At 34.6% G+C, this 11,929-nt stretch overlaps 2 protein-coding genes across 6 annotated transcripts in view; one reads left to right on the top strand and one right to left on the bottom strand.

The window, feature by feature from the left end:
- The window catches only part of LOC107412845 (transcription factor MYB33), a 216,149-nt gene extending 211,100 nt beyond the window's left edge, over positions 1-5,049 (top strand). For 2 of the 5 annotated variants that reach the window (XM_025072034.3, XM_060819695.1), the window contains exons 4-6: positions 876-1,296; positions 2,940-3,948; positions 4,307-4,720. In XM_025072034.3, the coding sequence (XP_024927802.2) occupies positions 940-1,296; positions 2,940-3,948; positions 4,307-4,614 (1,674 nt within the window). In that variant the 5' untranslated portion in view covers positions 876-939 and the 3' untranslated portion in view covers positions 4,615-4,720. Of the gene's footprint in view, positions 1-718; positions 752-865; positions 1,297-2,939; positions 3,949-4,306; positions 4,721-4,809 lie in introns of those variants that run through there. The other 3 variants (XM_060819697.1, XM_060819696.1, XM_060819698.1) reach the window with 3 other exon arrangements.
- A 618-nt stretch (positions 5,050-5,667) lies between these two features.
- On the bottom strand, positions 5,668-10,477 carry LOC107412819 (probable serine/threonine-protein kinase PBL26). Its single transcript, XM_060819463.1, has 9 exons — positions 9,680-10,477; positions 9,320-9,468; positions 9,087-9,184; positions 8,413-8,646; positions 7,333-8,021; positions 7,103-7,251; positions 6,794-7,015; positions 6,539-6,688; positions 5,668-6,133 (listed from the first exon to the last, which is right to left on the bottom strand). The coding sequence occupies exons 1-9, from the start codon at positions 9,867-9,869 to the stop codon at positions 5,804-5,806; spliced, it is 2,211 nt and encodes a 736-aa protein (XP_060675446.1). The 5' UTR covers positions 9,870-10,477; the 3' UTR covers positions 5,668-5,803.
- Between the last annotated feature and the right edge of the window lie 1,452 nt (positions 10,478-11,929).

Here is an 11,929-nt window from a genome sequence, read left to right as displayed (position 1 = left end):
GAGCTTTTGCTTTTTAATTTTTTATAGTTCGGGATATTTGTGAGTTTTGTAACGTTTTGGAAAACCATCATTAATTTGCAGAGAATTGTTAATTTTTTTGGTGTGGGCATCGTAGTGTGAACTACGAAATGGTTTATGGATATAACCATGTGCATAAACTAAGGAAAATAGCACAATTTACTGATATTGTTTTATCATTGTTAATTAAAAATCTTCAGAGTTACTTTTGAGGATTGTGCTAATATTCTTTCCATGAATACCTTCTGCCACCCTCCATGCTTTATGGCATTTAGAATATGGAGCTACCTATATTCATTAGTGTGTGTATAGATATGGCCTTCTAATTGCAAAGATGTTGATTTGATATGTATAATTTGAGTAAGAGCTATCCTTTTGAAGCGTATAACAACTGAATAATTATTATTTTTATTTGAAAAGCAGAATTAAATAGATGGATTTTAGAATAGGTTTTAAAATATTAAATGGCATTACAATTAACAATTAAAATTTAGAAGTGAAAATATCTGTCATTTTTTGAGTCTGTTCTTGATATTTTATTCAGTATTTAAAAAGGTTAGCAAACAATTCTGGAATAAATTTATACACCTGTTGCTTTTACTTTTTCTTAAAAGCAAGATTATAAATTTAAAAAATTTTAATTAGTTGTACAAAGCATAAAGGTTCATATGCATTGCACGGCTACTTATCTTGTGTCAAGGTAAAATTCACTTTCTGTGAGTTTGCCATGCCGACATCCTCCAAGTAAAAATAGTGCATGGATGTGAGTGTGCATATAGAAAGTAATAGGAAAGACGACACCCTTTTTCTTGTTTTATAGTATGATTAATATGCTCTTTCTTCTACGTCATGTTCAGGTTGTCAACCTACCATTTGCTTGGTATCAGCTCTTGGTAGGCATTGGTGATTAGAGATTTAGACATGAGTCGGACAACAAATGAGAGTGAAGATGGAGTCCTCTCCAAATATCAGAGTGAGTCACCACTAGTTGATGAAAGTAATGGCGGAAATTCGGGTGGAGCTGTTCTGAAGAAAGGGCCATGGACATCATCTGAAGATGCAATTTTGGTGGAATATGTGAAGAAGCATGGGGAAGGAAACTGGAATGCAGTCCAGAAGCACTCAGGGCTGTTCCGTTGTGGTAAAAGCTGCAGATTACGATGGGCAAATCACTTAAGGCCAAACTTGAAGAAAGGTGCGTTTACTGCAGATGAAGAAAGGTTGATTATTGAACTCCATGCCAAAATGGGAAACAAATGGGCACGCATGGCTGCACACGTGAGTATATTCTGTCCTTTATTTTCTTGTTCTGTTGTATATGATATTTATTTTAAAAACATACAATTTATTGCGTGCAAGGAACCTGAATGTCATGATGATGAGGAAATTATGATTCTATATGGTAATTTATAATAGTTCATTGGGATTTTTTTTTTATTTTACTGCATGTGTTTAATGCTGCATAGCATCATGTGTTTGGTAGGAAACATATGCCATATTTATGTGATGAACCCTGATTTGCTTTTGAGTAATACAAAAATTTTCTGGACTTAAAAAAGGAATCTAATGAATATACCTGTTAACTCTATATAATGAAATACAAAAGATTCTGACAGTTACTCTTCCTTCTGATAGTTTGTACCTAAGAAAGCATTCATGGTTGCCAGTGATGTCTTTCATCACTTTGCCTAATTCAGAGCAGAAATTGATAGAGTTAAATGACCAATATCAAAATGAGTACTTTCCACTCAATTGCAAAGCTTGAAATGCCTCCAATACGAGAATACTATTTGTATGTAAGGCTTTGTTCGTGTACGACTCTGATATTGGACAGGATTAATCAATTTATATGACAGTCCCATATTTATAGATTGTGTACAAATTATTTGAATTAAATATTAATTTTTTTTAATTTAATTTAATTTTCTATATCTTCATAAGAAATGTAAATTTTCTAATATTAATATATTAAGATTAATTGTACATGTAATATCAGTTTTTGGAAGTTAAAATTAGTTTTTTCTTTTGAGTGTTTAGTAGCGGCAAGCAGTTCCTAGAACTTTTGGCTTTGTGAGTTGATTATTGATGTTTGTATGAAGCGTATAATTTAACAAGATTTTGTCCATGATCAACATGTACCTGTATATTAGTGTTAATTTGAGATGTCCAATTACTAGAATTCCTTTATGAAAAATTTTATGTGCACATAGTCATTATTATATGTAATTTCTAAGTTCATATAATAATTGATAAGTTAGTTAAAATTTAAAAATTTGTGAATTAGAATATTATTGAATGAATCTTTGAAGTTGTTTCTAGTGGACTCATACAAGAAGGTTAGGAAAATGAATTTATAACTGTATGTTGTTAGATACATTTAGGTGGATTTAGGCGTGTGTGATACAAGACAAAAACTTCAGGGGACAGGTCCATGCTATTAAAAGTTCAGGAAGAAATTGTCCTTGCCTAACAGATCCATGAACCCATGCAAGACAAGATAGACTATCAGCTGGGATCAGATGATTTTCTGTCCATTAGACGAGGGATGTCACTGCAGTTTAAATGGAGATTTATTTTGTCTCTAGTCTAGTTTAGGTGTTTTTTGCCTTTTCCCCTAATGTTAAAAGTGATTAAATAAATTTGAACTTGTGAAACTGTTTGATTTATTTATTTACTTATTTTTCTGCTGGTAGAAAAAATTTTGATACATTATGTTATAGAAGTTCAAGAAGAAGATCTTGCTATGCTTTGTAAGTGTGGAATACTTGTAATGGTTCTTGTTGGAAAAGTTTTTATGTTTTGCTATCCAAGTCCTGAATATTGAACGTGATTTTTTCTTAGTTTTGCTTTTATAGAATGAATGTTGTCTATTTCTTTGAATGGTTACTTAATGGTCTGATGTTTTTTTGGTTTCTTGTTAGTTGCCCGGTCGTACAGATAATGAGATAAAAAACTACTGGAATACCCGAATCAAGAGACGTCAGCGGGCTGGGTTACCTCTTTATCCTCCTGATCTGTGTTTGCAAGCATTTCAAGAGAACCCACAAAGCCAAAACAGTGGTGGAATAAGTGGTGGGGATGGAGGACATCATGATCCCTTGCAAGCTAACAGTTATGAGATACCAGATGTCATATTTAATGGTTTGAAAGGCAACAATGATGTCTTACCTTATGTTTCTGAACTTTCAGAAATATCTGCTAATAGTATGCTGATTAAGGGTCTTGGTTCTTCTCAATATTATAGTTTCATGCCACCAACAATTCACCAGTCAAAGCGCCTTCGAGAATCAATAGATGTATTCCCTAATTCCAGTGGTAGTGTTCGAAATGGGTTTTCCATGTATGACCAGTTTCAAAATGATACCTGTGACAAAGCTGTGCGCTCATTTGGGCTGTCTTTCCCTCATGATCCTGATCCTAGTAAGAGCTTGTTATCTTTTGATGTAACCCAGGGCAGCCATTCCCTTTCAAATGGCAATTCCTCAGCTTCTAAGCCCACTTCTGGGGCTGTGAAGTTGGAGCTCCCTTCACTCCAATATCCAGAAACTGATTTAGGCAGCTGGGGCAGTTCTCCCCCGCCACCTTTACTTGAATCAGTTGATGCTTTTATTCAGTCTCCTCCACCAGTTGGTGCATTTGAGTCAGATTGTCCGTCACCTCGTAATAGTGGGCTGCTGGATGCTTTACTTCATGAGGCAAAGACTTTGGGCAGTGGAAGGAATCATTCGGCTGAAAAAAGTTCAAATTCATCTAGTATTACACCTGGTGCCATGGCTGACAATTGTACTTTGAACATTTGTGAAACAGAATGGGAGGAATACAGAGAACCCATTTCTCCATTGTGTCATTCCACCACTTCACTTTTCAACGAGTGCATTAGTACCAGTGGAAGCTCTGTTGATGAGCCACCACATGCTGAGACCTTTCCTGGTGAGTGCCTCTTCTTGTGGCCTGGAGAGGGATAAATCATTAAGATAAACGAATTTATAAATACAAGAAATTCTTGAATTACTGTCTACGTTGTCAAATGTAGGAACAATTTTTCTAAAATCAGTTAGCACCTTATATATTCATTAAATCCTTCAAGTTACATCTTGCTCAAGTATGAGAAAAAAATTTCCATGTGTGGGTAAAACGTGTAGTACTTTTTAATATTAAATAATTAATGCATTTCTCTTTGCAACCTACGATAGTTCTTGTACTTACAAAATTCCAAAAGTTCAAATTTGTTGTGAGTAGGATTACTGCAGCACTGCTACTTATTTTGACTGATTTCTTAATCTTCCAGGGAGCAATGTGAAATTAGAGCCAGTTGACTCAGATTTGGTCCTAGATAAAGAAAGAGAATCCACAAAGCAGTTGGCTTTAACGCGTCCTGATGTTTTGCTTGCTTCAGATTGGCTTGAGCAGAGTTCGGGTTGCATGAAGGAGCAAAGCATCATGACAGATGCTATTGCAACACTTCTGGGCGATGATTTGGCAACGGACTACAAGCATATGGCAGCTGGAAGCTCTACTTCAAGCCAAGGATGGGGGCTTGGTTCCTGTGCATGGAACAACATGCCAGCTGTCTGCCAAATGTCGGATCAACCTTGAAAATTTGCAGTCTCTCAGAATGTATGAACTTTGAAACTTGTTACCACTTCATTCATGTTCATGATTTTGTTTAATCTTGGACTGAGAAGGTTCAGATGAGACTTAATGGTTGTATGTTGTTTGTTGCTCCTTTTTTTGTTGTTTTCGCTCTTTTTTTTTTTTTTTTTTTTTTTTTTTTTGTGGTTTTTCAAACAGTACAATGCATGATGTATGCAGAGGCGGACCTATTTGGGATGTTTGTGCAGTTGCATGCAGGTTTCTGCTATCATTTGTGGAATAACTGCACTTGGAACATTCAACATTCTCTAATTTGATGGATTCTGGTCAATTGATGGATTTTGATATCTCTACTATATGATAATTAATCATAAGAATTTGCATATTCTGTTCGAACCATCTAGTGCATTGAATGTTTTAATTATTTGAATTTGCTGCTACTATGTTATCGTTCTCTTTCCTGAAATGGATTTATTTACTCCCTATTTCATTTCAGAATCTTCTGACTGATAAATGAGAAAATTCAATCTCATATTTAAAATGAGAAAATTCAATAATTGTTAAAATTCATGTTATTGATATCTACTAAAATCTTCGGTCATGGGATTGAAAATTTTGGCCTTTAAAGATGGATCTTTAAATTATTTGGGGAATGATCCAGTGAATAAGGTTAATTGGTTGAAAATCGTCAATAGTTTATCGTAAAACTCACCGAGTTTCGTAGTCAAAATTATACCATGAGATTCAAAATTTCCTCATTTGAACCTTAATTGTTACCAATTTGTTATTTCAGATTTTAGAAATGGCCAGCCAGAATGTAAACATATTTGTTGAATCCAATGAAATGATCTCGAATGAATATCCATAATGCAATAAATTACTGCAAAAATTTAATCAACATTAATAATACATTTAGGTGTTTTGGAAGTCAATTTAACAATTGTTAAATTTAATACGAGTTCTTTCCAACTCCACAGAAATTTATACTATTTCAACCAATGGTTTTTTAAGTCCAGTGCAGGAAAAATGAGTGAAGACTGATTTAAAAAGAAAAGAAAAGACAATTATGTATACGAATAGTTATTGGAGTCGGGAAATTACAAATTTCCAATGCGAAAACATGGTCGGAAAATGGGGAAAATCATGAGAAGATTGGCAAGAAACCTTTAAAAACACCATGATATTAATCCTCCTACGCTGCTAAATCCTTATTATACAAATAATCATCCTGTCTAGAATCCAAACTGGACGTGCCAGACACTCTGTCAATGCTTGAACTTCCTGAAGAAGGGGATTGACTTGATGAAGGTGGGGATGGTGAAAGTCCTCCAGGACTTGTCTCTGCAAGGCAACTACCGTACAGCGATGTTGTTTCTATACATGCAGAGTTAACTTCCTCACCTCGTGTTTCCGAAGAATCAGCATCTGGGACACTGAAGGCTGAATCTGAATGTGCTGGTGAAATTTCAATTACGCTGCAAGATGTGTTGGACTCCATTAGGAGGCGTAAAGCAGAGACAATCTGCAATTATTCCAAAACAGTAATATGAAACTCCATTAGATTGTCTGCATAACCATTTCGAGAATTACAAGACCTATAATTGGTGATATTTTAATTTGATGTAAATATAAGAAATTATATTATACTTTACCCCTTAACTATTACACCTTTTGCACTTTTTTCTCTCCGAACTATGGAAAACCCTTTCATTGTCTTCTGAACTATTCTTCCAATCATACATTTCGACTAAAACAACAAATGAATAATAGTTCAAAGCACAACATGAGAGGTTTTTTAGTTTTGGGGTAAAGTGCAAAACGTGCGATAACTTAAGGGTGTAAATATTTATTACCCTTTTTAGGAAATCATATCGTTGGGAATTGAATTCATCAATTGACTCTTCTAAAAATTATGATGGGTACTTACCCTATCCATAGTGACTCTCTTGTGAGGATCCTTGCAGAGACATTTCTCAGCTATCTGAACCATCCAAAACAGTTGGTGGAAGTCATGAGCGTCTATAATCCTTGGGTCTATTAAATCTGGGTAGTTCCTTTCTTTTAGCAATGGTCTTGCCTGGAAGGAAAAAGTGATACAAACTGCTTGTGTTAATGACTATGGATGTGTGTCTGTGCTTTGTGTATATGTAAATGCTTATATATGGTGTTGGAGATACATTACCCATCCCACAAGACTTTTTCCTTGGAGTGACTTGTCTGTAGGCCTGAGACCAGTGATCAACTGTAACAGAATGATCCCATATGCGTAAACGTCTGTCTTGGTTGACACCCTGCCACTTTCTGCATATTCTGGTGCCAAATATCCCAGAGTTCCGACAACTCTTGTCTCTGATGAGTGATCTGTGTCATCACATTGGGTTCTTGCAAGACCAAAGTCTCCTAGCTGTTGCATTTACCATTCATGTTAGATTGATTGTTAGATGAAACTATATTAAATACAATTTATTTGTTACTAGGTTATGAGCATTACCATGGTTTCATAATCATGTGTCACCAGTATGTTGTTTGGCCTCATATCTCTGTGGATGATATTGTTTTTATGCAGATATTGCAAGCCTTTTGCAGCTCCGAAAGCAATTTTCATCCTCATTTCCCAGCTCAGAGGTTTGCGAGTATGTTCTGCATAATACCAGAAATGGTTAGTGAAAAAATGTTTCCAAAATTCTTTAAGGATTTTGGAAATTATAGGCTCTTCTTTACTTGATAGATGTTGGTCCAGTGAACGATTGCAAACGAATTCATAAACAAGCAGTCTGTGGCTGCCTTCTGAACACGAACCGAGCAGCATGACCAAATTCTTGTGTCTAACCCTGCTGAGTACATTAACTTCTGCTTTGAATTCTTTCTCACCTTGGAAGCTTGCACTTTTGTGTTGCTTAACAGCAATCTTTAACCCATTCAGTTCTCCTTTGTACACAGAACCAAACCCTCCTTCTGATAGGAAGTTCTTCTGTGAAAAATTATCCGTAGCAGCTTGGAGCTCTGCATAAGTGAAGTCTTTCTTCCATCCAATCTTTGGCCTTCTATTTCTGCATTTTGAGCAAATGGCATTTTCAATATCCTCATCAGTTTGGTACCCTTCCATCCAACTACTATTTCTATTCTGTTTTTGTTCGTCAGGGCTTCCTGCATTACCACCTTCTTTTGGACCTCTCTCTTGATTCTCAGCAATGGAAGATGAAGATTTCTCTTTTCCCATTTCTTCAGCTTCAAATTTTCTGGAATCTGTAAAGACAGAACTTGTGGATTCGTTATTCCCTACACTTGCACTTGAACCTCTAGCTGTCAATTGTTCACTAGATGAGGTAGCAGTAGCCGAAGTATGTTTCCTGTTGTTATGAAATGGGGATCCGTCACTGCGTTCACTTTGTTCTTTATCTGCACTGGTTCTATGAGAACTCGGAAGTTCTGTAAAAATGTGAAATATGTTTTGAGTCTTTTCTTATGGTCGAAGTTCATATGCTCCCGAGGGATAATATATTGACAGCACGGTGACCACGAGGTACTTTTTAGCAACAAAATCTACTTAACAGTAGAATATAATCATATATCAAGCCAAAATCAAATTCCCCCAGTTGGATAAACTTTGCATATTATATGCTTTTTAGAATTCAATCATAGATTGTGACAGTCTTTAGTGTTCAAATTGTTTTCTTAGCCTATTAGACAGAAATTATTGTATGTGTGTATAGGATTTACAATAGACAGACTGCTCATGTCCAAGAAATTTGATTTTGTTTGGAACTCATAGTTCTATGAAATGAATGATGGAAAAGTTACTTGCCTTTCTTAGGGGAGGATTTTTTCTCCGGGCTTCCTGGTATCATTTCATCGTACTTTACGTGACGTTTGGTGCTTCTTTCGTTAGGCTCTTTGCTGCTTCTTTCAGTTGGCGGTTTGCTGATTTCTATTGATTTTGGCTCTCTCAATATTTCAATGGAATTGTCACGTTTCACCCTTGATATACCACAAGAGAGCCTTTCCAGGAAGTATTTCTTGTGTTTCTTCATCTCCCTGATATGAGTTTAAATTAGCACTTAAGCATTGTGATAAACCAGTTAATCATGATCTTACTGCCCTAACCTTCCATTTTGTGTCAAAATTTTTTATAGACATTATGGTGGAAGAAAGACTGCACATCAAGAAATGCCACTTCTTTTTTCTTTACGGTATAAACTGACTCTGCAAACTGCTGGTGTCACAATGTGCTTTGACATATGGTTTCCAGGAAATGATCTCAAAATGAAGCAATCATTTATTGGATTTAAAACCATTAGTTCTACTTCTCTTTGAATTTGTCGGTTTTAATCCAGGATACTCCTATGTTTTGACTACATCATGGTACATTCACAACATAATCTGCATTTTTTGTGCAAGAGTAAATTATATATGCTCTCTAACTAGTAAGATTACGTTTTGGGATTCAGATTAAATATTTGAAGTTTCTGACAGACCTATCAAGAATTACCCAACTCGGATATAATCTTTTGGCACGTTCTAGAGCATCCTGCTTTGGAGAAGATCCAGGAAGCACCTCTATATGGAATTCAATCTGGAAAAAAATTCGTCAGAGAGAAGCCTTTAGCCATTCAACTGACCAGATAATGACCAAAATAAAAAGTTTAGTTCTACAATTTGAGGAATAACAAACACTAAGTCTTGATGCAATTGAAATTTTCAATCTGACCTCCTCTCTTTCACATTGCTGGGAAATTTCTGCAAAGTCTTCATTGTTATGGTACTCCATTTCCTTCTTCGAACATTCTTCCTCAATGATCTTCTGGTTCGTTCCAAACATTGAACTGGTTTTAGAATCCGCCTTGATCTTGTATCCCACTGGAAAGGATGATCATGATGAGAGGAAGAAATTAGATAACAATTACTTTTGCATTATCATATATGATAGTTGAATTTCCTTTTTCTTTCATTTCTCTGCAGGCTGCTCATATCAATTTGAGCAAGTTGTTTTCCTTACCATAAATTTCCTGAAGTTTTTGGTTTTTCTAGAAATGAGCAAAAAGGAAGGAAAAAAGCACAAGTTTCTTACTATGTCGTTTTCCAGCTGCGAATAAAGATAACGTACTAGGATTATTAACCTGGTGAAGAACTGCAAGAAGTATAAGCTCATCTCCTTGTTGAAGAGATAAGCTTTCCAGGACCCCTTTGAGTGCTCTTGAACTGACATCTTTAGATGCATCCTGGATCACCACTACCCTCTGAGCCTCTTTTGTAGTCATAGCTTCATCTGGTTCAAGTTTCTCACTCTAATTTTTCACAAACTATTTTTCCCAAAAAAGAGTAATAAACAAAAAAGAAACTACATAGAATAACTATATAAGCGCACTGGATTTATATCTATGTATAAAAATATGTGTACTTAGCTATAAGTGTTTGTTTGTTACTTTATCTTATAAGCTAATGTCAGAAAATATTGTCAATATGGTATTGAAAAACTCCAACTTCTGTGAAGTGTTTTAGCTGATATAGAAATAAACATAAAGCAAATGAAATTTACTTGGACAAGTATATATAAGTAAATGTAAAAAGAACAGACCAATAAGCACTCTCAAAATCACTTGTACTTTCAAGCTGGCATAAAATTGTAGAGGCAAAAATAGTGGTGATTCCAAACGAGCATCTTGGTGAGTCAGTTGAAGAGCATATTCTGGATATACCAAGAATAATAGAAGGGCCTGAGACTTTCTTCACCATGCTGCAGTTTAGTCTTTATCTAGCATCAATTTTTGTTAATTAAAATGTTGCTGATCCATCCTCATATTTCTTTATAATTGTTTTACATTGCCATAGTGCTGGCCAGCAGCAGAAGATATTGCTGTGATTTTATGATGATACCAATGTTTTTTTTCTCTATCTGTAAGTCTGTTCTTGTGGGAAAGCTATTTCTTTAATCATATTTTTTTGTGGCTTTATTCTGGTGGCCGGATTTGATAACGAAATCGAATATACAGCTTAATTATGTTTACCTGGACTTTGATAATTGAAAAAATAGTTTAATTATAAACAGCTTATGCTTTTAATTTTTTGTCATTATTTTATTAATGAAACATTAATCCAAATTCCAAAAGTACAGCTTTTGTTAAGCTGGTTTGGCCATGGTATGAAGACCGATTTTAGCAAGTGGTGTTTCGCATTGCATGATGTCTCACACACACACACACACACACACACACATATATATATATACCATATACTACATAAAATGTATATATATATATATATATATACCATATACTATGTAAAGTATATATTTCCCCTCTTGATGAACAGACAAGATGGAATCCTGTACTTGAAAATTGACAACTTTTATTCTTAATTTAGCTCCTTTTTAAAAGCTCAAGCTTATAAGAACGGGCAGAACAAGGCATGGAGCTCTGTATGTCAAGTTAAAAAGCACTATCCAAAATTATATATATACTTTAACATAAATTTCTTTTTTTTTGGGGAAAAAAAAAAAGAAAAAAAAAGAAAAAGAAAACAAGTAATTGAGAAATTATAGGACTAGATTCTCAAGCTTATAAGAACAGGGCAGAACAGGGCACGAAGCCCCATATGTCACGTTAAAAGGAACTATTTTTCTTAAAAATATAAAAGCTTATGGAAGATGGATCAAAAATGATTTATATACTATAACATAAATTGATTTTTTTTATTAAAAAAAAGAAAAGAAATAATTGAGAAATTATATGGACTAGATTAAGACTTACTAACCAGAGCCTTTATTTATTATTATTATTATTTTTTCGGTGTGTACGTGTGTGCCGAGTTGGGTTATGTAGTTTTAATAGAAATATAAATTGTTTACTAGTCAACGTCTACAAGCTGATGCAGCATAGAGGTGATGTTTGACCTCCATGTTATATTTTATCAAAATATATATCACCATTAATGTTGCTTTGTAAATATCATTATCTCAATTATTTTTCTGTCAATTAGATGGATCCCTTAATTCGTCGCCAACCAAACAGGACAGAGCAAATACATTTTTCTTTTTCTTTTTTTTCTTTTTTTTTGGGTTGGGGTATACAATTAAATTCACCCTTGGAGTTTTCAAATATTTAATTATGCTTGGAATGGAAAATACAAAGTCATAACTATCCATCAATTAGATACAAGTACATGATAATAAATTTATATTTTGTACTCGGCAAGAATTGACGGGAAAATCATGAGCAGGGGTTAGTAGTGTTGATTTTTGCATTGACTTTAATGAATTATTCCAGCATTTTGTTAGTGGTTCATTTTTCTTGATTACATAGTCAATATTTTCCTTCCGAGA

This window comes from Ziziphus jujuba, chromosome 8 (genome assembly GCF_031755915.1).
Source record: "Ziziphus jujuba cultivar Dongzao chromosome 8, ASM3175591v1".
Classification (NCBI taxonomy): Eukaryota; Viridiplantae; Streptophyta; class Magnoliopsida; order Rosales; family Rhamnaceae; genus Ziziphus; species Ziziphus jujuba.
The sequence above is the reverse complement of the archived record's forward strand: the minus strand, read 5'-3'. Positions and strand labels throughout refer to the sequence as shown.

Coding starts and splice junctions, on each gene's coding strand:
- LOC107412819 (XM_060819463.1), bottom strand. CDS start 9,869: ATGACTACAAAAGAGGCTCAGAGGGTAGTGGTGATCCAGGATGCATCT. Junction 9,185..9,319: donor AGCAATGTGAAAGAGAGGAG/GTCAGATTGAAA, acceptor ATTTTTTTCCAG/ATTGAATTCCATATAGAGGT. Junction 7,016..7,102: donor CACATGATTATGAAACCATG/GTAATGCTCATA, acceptor TAAATGCAACAG/CTAGGAGACTTTGGTCTTGC.